This window comes from Acanthochromis polyacanthus, chromosome 16 (assembly GCF_021347895.1).
Source record: "Acanthochromis polyacanthus isolate Apoly-LR-REF ecotype Palm Island chromosome 16, KAUST_Apoly_ChrSc, whole genome shotgun sequence".
NCBI classification, from domain to species: Eukaryota; Metazoa; Chordata; class Actinopteri; family Pomacentridae; genus Acanthochromis; species Acanthochromis polyacanthus.
The window spans coordinates 15,209,087-15,227,332 of NC_067128.1; the positions used below are offsets into that span (position 1 = coordinate 15,209,087).

The following is an 18,246-nucleotide window of genomic DNA, read 5'->3' on the forward strand; positions in this document are numbered from 1 at the left end:
AGCTAGAAACTAAAAAAATAAGAATCATTGGATTTCAAGTTTCTGATAGTCATCAGTGACTTACAGTTCCATCAAGAAAATTAACTAAATTCAAACTTAACACATAAGAACCCAGACCCATTTTACCATAAAGGACTTAATGAGTTAAGGTCAGACATAAAACTTTACAGGAAGAGACTGTGGCACTCAAAGTGCTTGTTACACTGGTGTCACCGTGGGTTCTTATGGGTTAAGTTGTGAAATTTTAAGAAAATATTACATGAAAACCACTTTTGTCTTGTTTACAAATATGTGAAAACCAACCATTTGCAGAAGACTTTCATTTTGTCTTTGTAATTTATGCCACTGTAGTGTTTTTATACTGCAGAGATGACATTTTTGAGTTCTCTCTACTTCTAGCCATGGTTGTGTTGTTTCCATAGAGGTGCAGGACTTTTCTTGCTGTGAAAAAATAAACCCACAGGAAGTAAAAATGTGACAGGAGCAAAGAAAAAAAAACTCACCCTGAAACTACTTTGGGATCAGAGGGTTCAGTTAGAAGGTTTACAGTTTTTGTTCATGCTAAGACCATCTAGAGGTTGCACTGCTCAGAGTTCTGGTCTGTGATTGGTCCAGGTTGGATGGCAGCTGAAGCACCTGGTGGAGAAACTGAGGACGGAGTCTGGAAGCGTTGCGCTGATGGTGAAGAAGAGGCCGTCTGGAACTTCTGGTGGCTTTGCACCTGCTCCCCTGAAAAACCTGCGCTGGAGGCCACCACTCGTACAGGTGAGCTGCTGCCTCGACCCCACAGCCCTGTCTGCAAAAACAGTGGAGTGCTTTTGAGCAAAATGCGATATGGGCATTTTGTGAAGCGTTCATCTGTCTTTTTTAACTTTTCTTTTCTTCTTAATCATTTTTAAGTGAAGCATGGAATATTAATCACTCTACATGTGATGGTAGTAAGTGTGAAAGGAGGGGAAGGGATGGAAAAGTCAGCCTTATTTGATGGAGAGGAGATGCTGCTGAATACTAAGACCTCATAGCTTTAGTTAGCTTTATGTAGGAATTACTGGTGAGGTGTCTTTGAGGCAGCAGCTGCAGCTCTATCAAGCCGCACAGGTATACTGTATATGACTGCATGAGCCTGAAGCAGGCTGGTTCAGTAACCCTTTTCTGGGCAAATACAGCTGCTTTTGGTGGATTTTCAGTCTGTCATCGCAGCTTGTAGTTTTTACTGGAGCTGTTTGTGTTTGTGAGCAAATCGAGCACAAAACACGGCAACCACCCAGTCTGCTGCTCCGCTGAGGTGAGTGGGTGAACAATGGAGCCCTTCTTCTCTTTTCCTGAAAAAACTGGGATAGGAAACACTCCAAACATAGGGCTGTGTTGATGTCAGACGTCTTTGGTAGGTGACTCACATGTTAGTTCACAATGTGACAATTCTGCATTTACTCAACCACCTTCAGGGGTTTTGTGTTGACAGAGGTCCAGGATGTGTGTGTTTAGGGTAGATAGGCGTCTTTAATGCCCTCGGCAGATCGACTGATGAGCTCAGTCCCTAAACTCAGCTTTCAAAACAGATCTGAAGTCAGTCTCTTTCCCTCACCGTCACTCCCATTATTCAATATTCAGCTCAAAGGTTATCATGAATAAACGCTGATGTATCTTCCACTTGCACTTGCGCCAGCTCAGAAATACAAAGTTCCTTGTCATTCCAAGTACTGTAAACTATTTTCAGCTGTAGATTTGTCATCTTTTAGTTCGTAAAACTGCAAAAATGATATTATTAGACTCCAATGCAAGAATTTTGATAATCATTGAGTCGTTTAGCCTGTTCATCAGGTGAAATTGCCAAACATACCCTACTTTAGAGCGCCTCAGATAAGATTTGCTGCTTTTCTGTTTTGTATCACAGAAAGCTGCATAGGTTTTAGACTTCAGCAATTTGAAGACAGCACGTTGTATTCTCAGCTTTCTGCCATGTGAATAAAACACCTAATCAGCTTGTTAAGTTTCCAAGGTCTCTGTGTTCATGGAAGCACAGAGACCTTGGAGTTGAGGAAGGAAATAGAAGAGGCTCGTCTGCTGTTTCTCCTCTTGACCTAGAACAACTTTGAGTTGTTTGATGATGAACTTCAGTAAAGGAATCATCATTCCCCTGTTGTCTGCTGCTGTTTTTGTGTTAAAGAAGGGTTGAAGTAAATAAGTAAAGCTGTACAGAGATTAGGAGTCAGAGCAGCCTTTGAGATGTGTTCTAATGTTTTGTTGGCTTCATATTCTTTTGTTCTCATTATTGAAGTATTTGTTTTTATTTGTCTCGCTGACTGTAATTTCTCTTTGTCTTCATTCAGACATCTCAGGGAGCTCCGGGTCTTTACAGATCTCGACAGCCACAATCCTCAGAGGCTGTTGGGAAAAGAGGGAAGACGGCCATCTTGGATTTATACATCCCTCCTCCCCCCGCAGCACCATACTCCCCACTGTGAGTCCCCCACAGGTTTCAATTTGCTCGGATCTGTGAATATAATAGTTTGCTCACATATTTTAAATCCATTCAACTTCTGTTTTATCCACAATGCTGAGTTTTTCTCCTCCTTGTGCTGTGTCCCTCCCCACAGAGATGGGAACATAAATGTGTCTCCAGGTGTGAAAATGCGTCCCAAGTCTCCAAACTCATGTCTGGATACAGATGTGAGGCGACGCTCGAGTGCTGCAGACGACAAGAGAGTATCCATGGGCCCCCCACCTGAACTCAGCCAGCCGGTCCCAGTCCGCCTCAGACAGCGCTCCTCTGCACGCTGTAGGTGGAAATGTTCTGTGTGGACCTTTTTTAAGACAAAGCATCCCCTGGTCACTGACCTAAACCTAACTCTCAAAAAGCCCCTAAAAGAAAAGAGGGAAAAGTATCTGATGTGGTCCAGTCCTGATGTCCAGTCTTGATTCTTAACATATCTACTGTCGAGTTACAGTATCACATTACTGGATGTTATTGTCTTTAAGTTTTTAAACTTAAGAAGATTAGAACTGTTTCTACAGAGGAGTGCATAAATACTTCCTCTTCTTTTCTCTTTATTTTGTTCCATGATGCTGTGAGTCAGCAATTCTTAACCTCTTCCATCCTGTGACCTTGTTTTCAGAGCCTAAAATTTTAGATCCAAAAAAATAAGTGTCTGAAAGTTTGTATATTATATAAATCAGTGATGCAGAACAAACATATTTTTGATCAAAAATTAATGAAACAAATATCCAACCACTCCTGTGGCCTGTGTCTGCAAGAAAGGGCACCCAAAGGCTTCAAATTTATTCTACATTTTGTGGAAACACACCAATTAGATTTTTTTTAAAACTTTAGACTGACCTAGGCTAGCTGTTTCCACTTTTCTAGTCTTTATGCTAAGAAAAGCTCACTGGCTGCTGCTTCACATTTAACTTCGTAAAATTAGAGTCTCATCACGCCCTCTGCAACAAAGCAAATAGGAATATTTTCCCAAATGTCAGCTTTTTCTTTGAATTCAAACACAACTAGGAGAGTTCTTCTAAGCTGGTGTTAGGGGGGCAGTGTGGTTTTCAGAAAAGACTAAAAAGACCAATCTTTGCCAGTCTCTGTGAAGCAGATAAGGAGGAGTGATAAGATGTTAATGTAACCACATGCATGTTTTTCACTGTTTCCTATTTGCAGCTAAACCTCGACCCGTCTCCATGCCAGTGGAGTCATTTTCAGGTGTGTCTGACCCGTCCTCCAGAGCTCAGGGAAGGAAAGGTAAACGCCACCTGTCTGACTGTATGCATTTATAGTATGTTATCAGTAATCACCGTCTGTCTGCCTCATTAACAGTCGAGGACAAACCGCAGCATGACGAGCTGCGTGCTTTGAATTTTTACCTCATCAATCATTAACAGGGAAAGCTGCTGCTGCATCGTTGGAACTGATTTTAGTAGCAGTTTAGTCTGCGTCTTACAAACTTCACCTTGAAGAACAAACTGAGTTGATTTGAAAGTGTTTGTCCAAGATAACAGTCAACCTTAATGAACACTTAAAGACTCAGGACGAGGTGGACACAGATGCTATTCAAGTCCAGCAATAGAATTATGAGCAGAAATTTTAGAACAGTCATGCTAAAAAAAATGCAAGTGCTTTTCTTCCAATAATTTTATTTATATAAATTATTCTCTTTTTTGCTGCTTTAACAGAAAACATTGTATTTTAACCTGCCACACTTCACCTTTTCATCTGGACGTGGTGTTTTATATATGTGCTTTACCCTGAAAACAAAGATTTTGAGAAAACTCCAAATTTAAAGTTAGCAGACTTCAGTAAAATGCTGAGCTTGGCCATTTAACTTTTTTCAGTTTAGTTTCCAAGCTCACCTACCTTTGAATTTTTATGTTGTATTTTCACAACTCAGATTTTTTATTTATATTTTGTCACTTATGGAGTAACTCACTCATTTGAAATTCTCAGTTTCCCACAAAGCACAGATTCTGCTTTTTTTCATAAACATACTCGTTAATTTGATGCCTGTCATCATAACTACACATAAAAGATGCAGGAAATGTTTTAAGTCCAGAGCTGTCGTCATCAAAGTTTATATTGTTTTCATTTTGAGCACAGAGAAGGCCTTTTTTGACAACACAGAAAAGAAGTACTGGGGAATTTTAATATGATGTAGGGCATGCTGTGTTTTGTCTGGGAGTAATCTAGCAATGCTACAAAACGTAATGAGTTAGAGGAATCCACTGGGCATTTAGTCAAATGGAACTCATGATTTTAAGATCTGAAAGGAACAATTAAACTATTTTAACATGAAACAAATCAACTTATCTCATGTCATTTATGTAATAGAACTCATTAGATGTTTAAAGAATTACAGATAAACACTTCCTTACATCCTCTGAAATAAGACACTTGCAGATATTTTGGTGGAGACTATTGGAAATAGTTTTTAATACCAATGATTTGGAGGTGGAGTTTTATGATTGCCATATGTTAGCGATCGTTATGTTACCGCTCTTGATCACAGTTAATTAAACAGTGTAAACATATTGATTCAATGACCAATGCTGTTATTCTGTAATAAAGCTAGGTGGATACAGGTGCTATGGGGAGGCTGGTGAAACCCAATGCTGAGCTTTAAATTAGAACTCATATCTACAGTTGAACTGCCATTTAGCCCTTGTGACAAGTAGAAATTCAGATTTGGACTGAAGCTTTATTTTGCTCATGAACTCCTTTACAAGTGTTTTCTCGACTATGTGATGCCCTTGCATAATACTAATAAGCTCAGGAGTGGCAATTTTAATTGAAAGGGATAAAAATCAATGCAGCAGAATCATAAATGTGGCCTTTTCTCTTTACAAAAAAAAAAAAAAAAAACATCGACACATTCTGTTTTTCTGATAAAGAAGCTCCATATGTCCTGTTAAAGATCTCAGCTGTTAATTGTCCCAAGATTAAAATATTAACATGGAGCATGAAGGTTATCTTAAGATTTAAGGACATTGTAACAGAATCCTGGACTGTTTAGCCCTGTAATCCCTACAATATTTATTGAAATTGTCACCGAAAAAAACATCCCCATGTTTAAACATTTTTAGAAAGGCCAAAGTAATTAAGCTTGAGCTCAATGGATCAAAGACAAAGAAGAATTTTGAAATACCAAAAGTAATTTTATCTTTTTCATCAGAGTAAAATCTAAAAACCAATGTAAAGAATAAAAATGTACTTATTTCCTTCCTCATCAAAATTGCAAATTGGGTAGTAAATGGACTTAAAGCTGTAAGTCATTGACATTGAAGTTATGAATACTTTTCCAAAAAATTCTCAGTTGCAACTTTATAAAATCTACTGAAAAACAGAAATGAAGTTCAACAAACACTATGCCAGTCCTAATTACAATAGCTAGTGCCTAGCTTCGAGCCTTTCAAAAAATGGTATCAGTTGGGTTGACCCAGTTCTGGTACGGGGTCCTCTAGAGTGAAAGGGGTTGAAGAGTAACAGCTACAGAATAATTAACTCTTTGCTCCCATCTTGTCTCCTGAACAGGGCAGGACATTCTGCACAGATACCTGAGTAACGAACGGATCAGCACCATCACCGAGGAGGAGCCATGTTTCCCTCTGCCTTACCGAGGCCACCCGTCTGTCCGGGGCGTCGACCACATCAGAGGCAGCCAGTGCTTCATCAGCTCCAACCTGCACAACAGCGCCACCATCCCTTACCAGGAAGCAGCGACCAAAAAGTCCTCTGCCTCCACCTCTGCTGCTGTTTCTCCTCCTCAGGCTGTAACCAAACAGTCCTCGCTGCTCGGCGGTTGGCTGGCTCGCCTCAGGCTGCTGAGTCACTGAAGAGGCAAAGCACCGAGTTTTTACACAAGTAACATTATTCATCTGGTTCCTGGAAGAGGTTTTATAGTGTCACCCTGACCCTCAGGATGTGTGTTCCTAAATATCTAAGGAGTAAATGCAGTTTTTTTTTTCCTTCCCCAGAGCAGCTGGAGACTGTGGTCAACTAAAAAGATCATGAACTTTTGGAATGAACCAAACAACCCATGGCAGCTAGGAAGCTGAATATAATTACAACAACATTAAGCTCATTAGTTTAATTTTACATTTAAGAAATCAGTCAGATAATTAGAACATTTGGTTTTCAAAAAATTTCATCTGTCATCAACACTTACAAATGAACTGGAAAATAATTGAGTCTACCTTGGAGTTGGGTCTAAAAATTACAGCTTTCCTTTGGCAATGTTTTTTACAGATACATTAATGTTTTAGGTGTAATTTAAAAGACAGAACCTTCTAAACATTATTTAGATCAAATTTCTGCTTTATGCATCTAAAACATCTCCTTCGAAAGATTCTTTGAAGAAATCCCATGTTTCTATCATGATAAGCTTTCAAAAGGTGATCCTCAGGGAACCATCGTGGATCTTCCCATGGTTTGGATTTGAGGAGTTTCTGAAGACTTTTTACTATTGTAAGGAGTGTTTCTGGTTCATGTTTGGTGCCTTTACACTGATTAAATAATATGCAAGAACTTTTAAACCTTCTTACTACAGTGATCAGAGTGTGAGAAAAACAGTAAAATGGGGCTAGACGATATGGCAAGTAAAAGAAGCCCATTTTTTTTACAGTCAGTTTGAATATGTTTTTCCATCTGTCTGACGTTGTACAGCAACATTAGAAAATATAAATGGGTTTCAGCTCTTATTTGATGTCTTAAAAGTGAGATTAAATCTTAAAAATAGAGTTCACGTTGTCAATGATGTAATTCTGACTTGGAGGCTCTCAATTTTCTGAAAGTTTGTTTGTATATATTTGACTTAATCATACAGAGGTGCCTGAAAACCAAACAAACACAAAAACCCGAATTATCTTATATTTTATACAGTATGTATATTATGTTGAAAACTCACCATCTAACCCTTTATTGATGCCACTGTAATGAGTTGTTCAATGATGTGAAGATATAAACACGAATCCTCCCCGTATGTACCATCCATCACATGTGACAGAAAGAGGACTGACCAACAAAAAAACTGAATTTATTTTCTCCTTCAGTTTTTTTAATATTGTTATTTGTTTTAAATGGAAAATTAAACCGTTACATACATTGTTATGGAATGACGTTATGCTGGCATTCAGTTCATGATGGCTTGGATCTAACTGCTTCAACTGGCTGAATGAAAACTTGGATGTAACACCAGTATTTTAAAGACATTTTGGAGATCACGTTGTTCACCTGCTGCCATCTACATCAGATACTGGAATCCCAAGATGCTGATGTGTCCAGAGAGGAGAGAGGAGTGTGGCAGGTTCAAACATCATAAAACATACCCTTCTTTCAGCCTTAAAGACACTCAAGAAGAATTTAGCTACTGACACCTCTACGTCTTGTAGTGACAGTTTTTGAAGGTTGCCTGTTTTAATCACTGAAAACAAACATTTATCAACAAGCTTTGACCCGCTGAGCTTCCATTCTCACTGCACAAGTCAGTGGCCGGCTCTAAAGTACCTCATGATTTGTGTTTACAGCGACATGAATCTGCTGAAGATGAAGCTGGTTTTTGTTTTCAGTAGATTTTGGTTTCTCTATTTGTTAAAATTACATGACAACAGTTACAATCCATAAAATCTATCTAACCAGTTCCAGAAGGTGACAGGCACTACGCCTTGAGGTTTCAGGTATCTCAGTGCATTTCTGCTCTAAAAGTGGGGAAGCATTTCTAGACCTCAGAGCCCATTTTCCTCTCCAGGAGCCGACAGTTCCTCAGCATTTCTGTACCCTTCCGGTTTATAAATCTGGTTTTATCTTGTATAGATTGTGTTTATTTCATCACTGGAGTCAGAATTCCAGGCATTTATCTAACAAAGTGTGATTTTTGCAGTTTTATCAGATACAGAATGGTTAAAAAGTCTAGATATGCAAGGCCTCAACATCTTACTAAATACTTCTGACGTTCAGCAGTGATATAAATGCATTGATAAGTAAAAGAAGTTCAAAAATGCAATAAAAAGGTTCTTTAGCAAAGGGAACATGGAAAATAGGAATGTTGCTGAACTGTTCATTAACTAACGTTTACCAGCAAGATTTCTATGATAGGCAGGTGTAAAGTTGTTAAAGCTGTAATATATCTTATTAGATAAAAAGTAAAAATTTAAATTGCGGTTTAATTTCTTAAATAAATGGACTCAAACTGAAACTAACATGAACCATGACAGCAGCTGACTGAGACAATAAGTACTCAAAGTTTGGTTTAAGAGTAAAGCTTCAAGTGCTTGATTCCTAAATAGCATGTTTTTCTTTTAAAGATTTTACCAGATATAAATCCATCAGTTTAAATCTCACACCTACACTTGAGTTTATTCTGAAAACAGCTGCTTTCCTCCTTTGGCAGAGTCGTCTGCAGATATTTCCATGCAGGTCAGGTGGAAGCTGCCAAAAAATTCAGGAATAATTTAAAAAGCAGAACGTATTTACTCACAGATCTTAAGTATTTAGTATTGTGTCTTAAATGTACTAAAAAAAGATTGTTCCAAGAAGTCCTGTGTGTTTGAAGGTCCAATCATAAAAACCTTCCTGGAGGTGTTCCTCAGGGATCCATTTTGGATCCCCTAATGATTAAAATTTAAGAGACTTCTAAAGTTTCCTTGTAGACCTTAGCTTTTATAAAGAGTGTCTGGTTTATGTTATCTAACTTTATACTAACAAAGCATTATGCAAGAACTATGAAGCTACTACACTGTATCAGAATAAAGTTAATATCACAGAGGCAGCCTTGCATGTTGTTTACTGGAAAAGTGAGACTATAACTTTAAGAAACGTGAAAGACTAAATTTTACAATTAAAATGTGAAGTTAATACAACACACTGTGGCTTAATTCTAAACACTCAGGAGTTCTGCTGCTACAAGCTCACACGGTTTGGTATAAGCAGTAGCTTGTGGTGGCTAATGTTAGCAAACTTTGGAGATTTTCTGTATAACTGACATTACTGAGTCAGTTCCATTCCACTTGCTTTTACCAAACGGTGTGGTATTTAAAGCAGATGAGGAATATATTTGACTGTCATCATCATCACCCTGTAAGGACTGTTTATTGACACAGTGGCTACTAAATGTCAAAACTCATCACTTGTTTATTGTTCAGATACTCTAATCCGTAGAAGATCTTGTTTGACAAGTTGTGCCGTTTTGCCAAACTTCTTGTATCATAATCTCTTCTTTCCTGTTACGTTTTGTAAATGTCACTGTGCTTAACTGGCCTCATTCTTCATATGTAAATATGAATTATCCCAGAGTTCTATGCTTTAATGCCTCTGATGCTTTGCAACTTGTGTAAAAATATAAACAATAAAGTGCAATTTATTTTGAAAAGTTCTAACTTTCCACTCAGCGCCATTATTTTGAAGATACAGTTAATCAGATGGTAGTCTAAAAAAATATTTTAAGGAAAAGCCATTTTAAAATTATAACAAAGTGTTATATACATTACCAGTCAAAGGTTTGGACCCACCTTCTTATTCAATGGTTTAATTATTTTGTGCATTCTAGATTAATACCGAAGACATCAAAGCTACAGAAGAATACATATGGGATATATGTTGTAAATAAAATAGTGTTAATCTTCAGTATTAATCTACAGTGTAGAAAATAATACAAATAAATAGAAAGCATTGAATGAGAAGGTGTGTCCAAACTTTCGGCTGGTAGTGTATGTATGTTATTTTTTATTTGCTCCGTGTTGCATTTAAGATTGATATCAACTAAACAGACCTTCAACTGTTTTATCATGTGGCCTTGATATTAGTAGTTTTTCAGATAGTTACATTAAAACAACTGGTTTGGGCTTGTAAAATTCAAGTCTGAAGTCTTTAAGATGACTACGCTGACAACACCATCAAGTGGACAATGCCAGTACTACATTATTTACTGTATACAACTGAAGTCTGGCTCAGTGCAATTAGTGCAATATCACTGAAATGTCAAAACTGTATCACCTTACAGTAAATTAATGTTTCTAAGTTAAACAGTGGGGCTTATGTAAAATTTAAACTTATAGTTTAGATGAACTATGTTAAAAATACAGGCTCTGTAGTAAAGCTGCAGTGCATGGGACGGTATAGCTCAGTGGGTAGAATGGCTGTCTCGCAACTGGAGGGTTGCGGTTCGATCCCCGGCACTGTTGTGCTCATGACAAGACACCTAACCCTCCTGATGGGGCGTGGTTAGTGCCTTGCATGGCAGCTCCAGCCATCAGTGTGTGACACAATGTGCTCTGATGTGAAATCTGAAAATCAGAATTTCCCCTCTGTACATACACACAATATTTTCTATATATACATAAATTTAAAAATCAACTTGAATATCAACCAGATATGCATTATTGTTGATCTCATCCACTGTTGATTTGATTTTGTTTTTTGAATGATGCTCATTACCAATCCTTTATTGTGATCTAGAAAAAAATAATCCAGCATAATCTGCTCTCTCTATGAAGCCTTGAAACTGTGTTTTTCTGTGGGACATGAGTACTGTGGTACTACCTCTAAAATCCTTCCAGAAAAATGTTGGGATGAGGATCTGAATGCAGAGAGACCATGGAGACATTAATGGTTTTGGTGTTTCATTTAAAAAGCAAAAACAGCCTTTAGGGCCGGTTGGCAGATTGGTAGAAAAACACTTGGTAGAAACTGAGAACAGGTGAAGTGAAAGGAGCAGAGTTGAGGACTGACCAAAGCTTTCCATCTCAAACCTTCACAACCGAGCCTAAGTGTTAATGATGTGTACAAAGTTTGTTCAGTGTTGGTAATACATCTATATTTTATGCATCAAGTGAGATTTTTCATTTCAAATTTCAAGAATTTTAGTATCATCTGCACAGAAACTAGGCAGATCCACTGTACAAGAAAACTCTTATTTTGTTGATCCTCCTTCACCAAATGACATGACGCATAAAAATGTGGGGGAAATGAAGCTATTACTAAATAAATGAGCAAACTTAAACTGGCAGAATTCGTGGGCGTAGATCAGTATTAAAACATTTTCCAGCTACTTGCATTGACGAAAGCTGCAGGAAAGTTGATGTAAGAGCTCTGACAAAACAGGAAGGAACATGAAACTGAAGCTGTCTTCATTTTACAAAACCACACTGAAAGAAGTTTGATAGCTGCTCACATGCAGCGATGGTCATGTTTATTTATAATGCTGAGCTTTACACTTCAGAGTGGCAAAGACCAGCACAGCCAACCAGTCGTTCCCACACAGCAGATAGATATACTAATAAAATCACAAAGTCCTGAATAAATGAAACAAAAATAAATAAATGCTGTATTTGTACTAAGGTTGTAGTCTGCAGGGTGATTTTTACAGGATTTAGCAGCTACTTACAGACTGGACAGTGATGTGGTGGACTGACAGCACAGGACTTTTGGAGAATTTAGAACTTGCTGCTTGTGTTTTGGGCTCCACTGATGGAAAACATGAACAAATCAAACCAAAGTCTGAATGAATTATAAAGCTGTGAATTCTCTCCTCATGTCAATTTTTTTTTAACCACCTCTTGTTTTCTTGGTATGTGCACAGTCGGCACCCTTTTAATGTGGACAATCCAGTGGGTGAGGAAATTTACATCACATGTACCTGTACTACATGAAAAGCATGAATTAGCCTTAAATTAATTAACATTTATTGGAAATTTACCCAGAGTCAGCTCCAGTCTAACTGACACCTGTCTAAAAACTCATCAATGTGTTTGCATTTTGATCTAATGGCTACAGAGTTGAGTGGAAACAGCAGTTTTTATGTCACAGCTCAACAAGCAACCCAGCAGATCATCCAAAAACAGGATGTTAACTTGACTGTGGTTTATTTCTCAGTTGTTCTTGTTTTGCAATCAGAAGTTACTATGGTTGTGTTTTAGGAAATCTTGTAATTGTGGCTCTGTTCGAACTCTGTCGTTGTTGTCATTGTTGTAAAATACTTGTTAAAATGATTTAATGTGCTGCAAATAGTCACGTTTTTATATTTCTGACTTCCATCATTTAGGCCTTTCAGTTGACTTAAGCTTTAGTCTGCTCCAAATGATTTATGAGTTCCAATCATTGGTTCATTTTTCTCCTAAAATTTGCTTCAGTGACATGGATGTGCTACAATCAACATTTAGTCACCTTTGTTGCTTCACACTTTGATTCTCGTCACCTTTTCATGCTGTATTGAGCAGTTTTTTTTAAATTCTTTTGTGAATTAAGGACTCAATGCTCAGATTGTGCCTTAAACATGGATAACAGCTTTATTGACATGAATTTTCTAGCACTACATTTGTGTATTTGCTTATGGAGAGATGATATACAGCAGCTCAGTTGTTGAATGTCTGAATGCCGTTCAAAGGATAATCAAGGAAATTTAAATGTACATTAGGTAATACTATCATCATCAGAAATTAAGTCTGAGTTGATTTCCATACAGTGGAATAATGTGAGGATTTATAGCTAGAAATAAAACAGGAAACAGCACTGCTATAAACATGCCTGCTGTAATACATTTAATTTGATTTAATGTTTAATTCAATGTCAATGTAAAGTCGAAATACTCACAGGTTCAAGTCTGAATTTTAATAACAATTTTCAAGTAAGTCACTTATTTTTTCCCTGAGGAGCGAAACATTCAGTAACAACAACATCTGGAGACATTTACAGCAGACCATAGCAGTGGTAAATATGATACAAAAGTAGAACAAGAAGAAAAAGTTTGGTTCACAGTCCTACAAATAACGGCACAAGATTAAATCCCAACTTTCACAATATACAATAAGTTACCAAAAAAGTACAAAAAAAGCTTCTATCACGGTAAAAACTGAGATCTACAGTCTTTAGCAAGGCATAATTTATAATCCAATGTGATAAAAACATAAATGCAGCCAGTTCTATTTTGCAGACTTGATCTTTTCCAGAGCGTAAAGCAAGCTGCTTGTGATGAACAACTGCATCCGATAAGAAGACAGAGGCAGCAAACCTACTTCCTGACAGACAGTGGGTTCATTCACTGACACTAAGAGAAGTCTCATTACCAGTCCTTCATTGTGATAAGTCATCTGACAGAGCTGTAGAAGCTGCTGGGATCACTGTCAGCCTCCATCTTCACTGTGGTCTTGATTGTAGAATAAGTCACTGCTTCTTCTTTCACTTTGACCTGCATTACACAAGCCTGAGGTTTTAGATGGTTCAGAAAATTAACTAGAAAATGACCTACATTTATTAATAAATCCTGAAACTGTACAGGGAGTTTGGAGATTTTCATTTTTAATTATATATATTTTTTAAATTCGAAAAGAAAATGCTTGAAACTGGCTTATGACACTTTTCACAACAAAAACTACACAAAGCATCACACCCACATGGACATTTCATTACAAAACCACAGCTGCTAATATGCTATCCAGGTCATTCCTAAAGATTTCTGTATGGAGCTGGCTTTGTGTGTGATGATATTTCTGTGTAAAACACAAAAAGATCCTCCACAAAGCTGACACAAAGTTGGAAGCACACTAATGTCCAAAATACTTTTGTTTGGTGAAATATTAAAGCTGCAGCAGGCAGTGTTTCATTCGATGACAATAGGGGGAAAAATCCATAATAACATTTTGGTATATTGTAATTTAAGCAGTCTGAGATAAAACTGGACTTCTGTACCTCCTCTTGAGTCGACCATATATTGTCACATTGTTACGGTCTTATATTCTTTAAGACCATACTGTGAAAAAAAAGATGCTGCTTCTCTCGTTTGTGCCTGTACCCTAAATAATTCTACAATTCTACAGTTTCACTTAGCAGACACTTTTGTCCAAAGCAACATACTTCTGAGAGTAGATGCAACACAAAGATAATATATCAATGCATACACACATCTCATAACAGCACTGCAAAGCAAATTCAAGATGGGACCTTCAATAAAATATAAAACCACGTCTTACCTTTTTATTTGGATTGTGATTAGCGTGGTTGACAGTGATGTAGGTCAGATTACCCCCTGGTTCATCCTGAATGAAAGCACATGAAGTTTAAATATGAAATGCACATTACTTCCTTACAGTAGTGGTTTCAAACTTGGTGTTACATGCACATTGTTTTTCAAAGTACGATGGAGGCATGCTGACACTCTAAAGAACATCAGTGTTGTTGCAGTTCAGCCTCTGGCCACCAATGGCAGCAGTGAGCAGACATCCATCAGTCCAATGTGACATTTTTTATTTTACATAGTTTAGAGTTTAATGGAATACACCAGAAACGTTCAGCCTGTCTTTGTTTCTTAAAACTCTGTAAAATCCAAGATTAATCTGCCATCACATGCATTTTTCACAGAAGAGAACCAATCTGACAAATACTGAATTTTAAAAAGGAAAAAATTAAATTAGAGTGATGTTATCCAGATAACCTCATATTCTTTCCATTAAAACACCAGTGAACTATTAATGAGCATTTGCTGATTCATGACGTCTTTTAATACTTCCTCATTCTCCATTTAGAAAAAAACTAAAAAGGGAAGTTCATCTATTCATTTTCTTGTCAGTTTGTCAGATCAGTGGCTATTAGAGACGTACAGGAAATTCCATGAGTATTCAAGTACATGAGTATGTTTTGGAAGTAGCTCGATGGGTATTTCTGTGTCGTTTTTATGTTAGAAAATGGACTTACTTGGGCTTGGGTTGGTTTTAGAACATCTGGAACAAAAGATAAAAAGACAAGGATTAGTCATCAACATCATCGTAAAAAATGATTAAAAAATTATCAATGTCATATTTTTAAATATTACACATGATACACTTATTCTGAGGAGTTCAAAACCAGAGTATGTGCAAGTATATTATCCATAGCAACAGTTACAAGCTGACACATTCACAAGAAACATAACAGAAGAATGAGTTGCATTTATTTAGAACAATAATGGCATTTGTAAAAACAGATTGAATGCACCGTGAAGTTTCTTGACAGAAAGCAGAAAAAGAGAGTAAAATTAAGTCGTCATTAACAGACTATGAAAGTCTTACTGAGCCAGTCTTCTTCAGTATCTGTGGGTCACCATATGTTTAACTCCATATTTAGGTAAATACTCTCCATGTTGTGTTTACTGACCCTCCGTCACTTTGCCTCGCCTCCTGCAATTGATGAGAACAGCAGCGATGACGACCAGCACCACCAGCATCCCGACCACGACACCGACGATGATGATGATGGTGTTGTGGATTCCATCTGTGTTCAGACAGTTCCAAGCAACCAAAAAAATCATTACAAAATAAATACGTGTGAGTCTTTTTTCTAAAAATCTTGTGACTGTAAGGAATTTTTATGATTATATGTGGTCCTACCTTTTAAAACAAGTGTGTAGTGAGCCTCTATCTTCACACTGTCTTTCTCAATAAACTGGCAGGTGTATGTTCTGTTGTGGTCGCTCTGATGCTTCACAGTCAGAAGAGAATCACAGCCTGTCTGTCCATTAAACTTGAACCCGACACCTTCACCAAGCAGCACAGCTCCTTTTTCATCCACCCAACGGATGCTGTTCAGTGGACAACGATTGTCGTATATCAACAGAGAGCATGTTAATGTGACCTCATCGTCTGTCTTTGGATCAGAGTCTGGCGGAGATGGAGAGACTGAGAGAAAACAAGTGACAACAGTTTTTAACAGGTAAAAATGAGGAACATCAGCTTTATAGTGATAGATTTCAGAACAATGTCCTAACAAGCTCCTGTTCATCTTTTGATATTTCTCTGGTTTGAAGAATTTTTCTTTTCATATGCAGCAAAAAAAAAAGAGTTTTCAGTGCAATGAAAGTTTCAGCACTCTGTCTCTACCCTGGATTTATTCAGACACATTCATTTTCACGTGGAAATACGAGTTTTCCAGATTTAATATATGTGTGTTTAATTATGAATGTGGTCTGAAACAAATGCAAGAAACTATTTTATGCTTAATTTGCCCAAAAATATATAAGTAATGACCAACCAGATTTATTTTAGTCATTACTTGAAAAGCAGACATATCTACTTTAAATCTGGTCTCCAGTTATTCACCAAGAGGGTCCCTCATGTTCAGACTAGTCCCAAACCACAGAGACATTCAGTTCCATGAAGGATGGGTGTTCATGGACTTCTAATCAAAGTGATGCCTGTGAGTGTTGTTTAATCCTCAGTGTGGAGTGTGATCCACAGCTCAGGGTGTGAGGGAGGGTTTGGTTTGACAAAGAACTACAGAGTTAATGAGAGAATGATTCAGGTGATTGTGTGGAGCTCAGAGTCATCCAAATCAAAATACTCACTGGTCAGGATACTTGGATGCACTAATGTGTCAAACGCAGTGGTTTCCCTAATCCGACAGGTGTAACGACCAGCATCCTCAGCAGTGATGTTGTTGATGATCAGAGAGCAGTTTCTGCTCAGACTCAGTCTGTCTGCTCCAGGTGACTTCTGATTAACATCTCCTCTACGAACCTTGAATGACGTCAGAGAGCCTGTATATCCGTTGTAAAGCCAGTTAATGGAGAAGCATCTTGTTTCAGATGGATTTACAGCATCACAGTGCAGAGTGGCATCATTTCCAACTCTGTAATAGAGATAGCGATCTCCACTGATGGCTGCTGCAAAGAAAAGGAAACATTCTCCAATCAGTGACAGGCTGCACTCCACTTATTACCTGCCAACAAAATAATGAGTGTGGACTTCAACATTTTCAGTCACACAGAGAGAATGTACCAGCACACACCCCATAGTGACCTGATAGGAATCATTTCATGTTTGACTCAGTTCACTGGAGATATATTTGTAAAATACACAGAAATGAGCTTCACTCACTGTTCAAGTTTGTTTTGTGACAAAACCACAGAATTAATCATCAGATTTGTTGACATTTTTAACAGAAATCTACAGAACTTTGAGAATCTTTCCAACCTAAATGACACATATTTTTTCCACATGTCAACTTCCAGAAATATCTGTTCACTTTAACAGATGATCAAAGTGGTCTATCAAGCATCTCTACGACATTTCTACGTCATTTCTGAAATATTTTATATGGAAAAAAGATTTACCTTTAAACTGAAGAAGAAAAATGAGAATAAATTCTGGTCGAGCCATTCTGTGTCATTCTGGGTCTGCAGGCGAATGTTGAAGAGTTCCTTATAGCTCTGTATGTGATGATGTCATTTCCTGTTTGTGGTTGACTTTCAGAGAAAAAATGACCGACAGGAACGCCCACGTCTCAGTCTGTTATCAGAGACTTCAAGTTTCACCAGGTTTCTTCTAAACAGACTGAAGGGTCACGATTAAAGTAAACTAGTTTCACAAACTTCAGTTGTGTCACATTGAAAATGACGAAGAAATAATTTGACTTCTGTGCTTTGGTCGATAAAAAAGAACATTAAGTTTTAGCTGGATGATGGCAGATTTTCTTTCTTTCTTTTTCACAAATGTTCAAGTTTCCATTCTGTCATGTCATTGGTGTGTTTAAAGAGGAAGTGCCATGTTTGGCAATAAGTGAGACAGAATGAGACCAGGTCTACAGCAATACTAGCAGCTGTTTTCCATCTTTGCCTTAGCTTTCCCATTCATATGGATATCTGCACATGTTGATCACTGTCATGACCTCCATGCAGTTCTATTTTCTATTGTATAACTTAGTGACTTCTCTCTGCAGGTATATCTGTCTCTGATCTTCATTCTACTGATTCCTCTGTTTGGTCCAGTGTTTCTGATCTCTTGTTTGTTGTCTGTTTC

The 18,246-nt window shown here is 37.6% G+C and overlaps 2 protein-coding genes across 4 annotated transcripts in view; one reads left to right on the forward strand and one right to left on the reverse strand.

The window, feature by feature from the left end:
* cnksr3 (cnksr family member 3) overlaps window positions 1-9,857 on the forward strand; it is a 70,046-nt gene extending 60,189 nt beyond the window's left edge. For all 3 annotated transcript variants that reach the window (XM_051960644.1, XM_051960645.1, XM_022194784.2), the window contains exons 9-13: window positions 616-765; window positions 2,331-2,461; window positions 2,598-2,779; window positions 3,659-3,739; window positions 6,023-9,857. In XM_051960644.1, coding sequence (XP_051816604.1) covers window positions 616-765; window positions 2,331-2,461; window positions 2,598-2,779; window positions 3,659-3,739; window positions 6,023-6,324 — 846 coding nt within the window. In that variant the 3' untranslated portion in view covers window positions 6,325-9,857. The remainder of the gene's footprint in view (window positions 1-615; window positions 766-2,330; window positions 2,462-2,597; window positions 2,780-3,658; window positions 3,740-6,022) is intronic.
* A 5,742-nt stretch (window positions 9,858-15,599) lies between these two features.
* LOC110951611 (uncharacterized) lies at window positions 15,600-17,800 on the reverse strand. Its single transcript, XM_051937035.1, has 4 exons — window positions 17,562-17,800; window positions 16,794-17,111; window positions 15,841-16,128; window positions 15,600-15,724 (listed from the first exon to the last, which is right to left on the reverse strand). Exons 1-4 carry the CDS (start codon window positions 17,605-17,607, stop codon window positions 15,600-15,602), a joined length of 777 nt encoding a protein of 258 aa, XP_051792995.1. The 5' UTR covers window positions 17,608-17,800.
* Window positions 17,801-18,246: the final 446 nt, after the last annotated feature.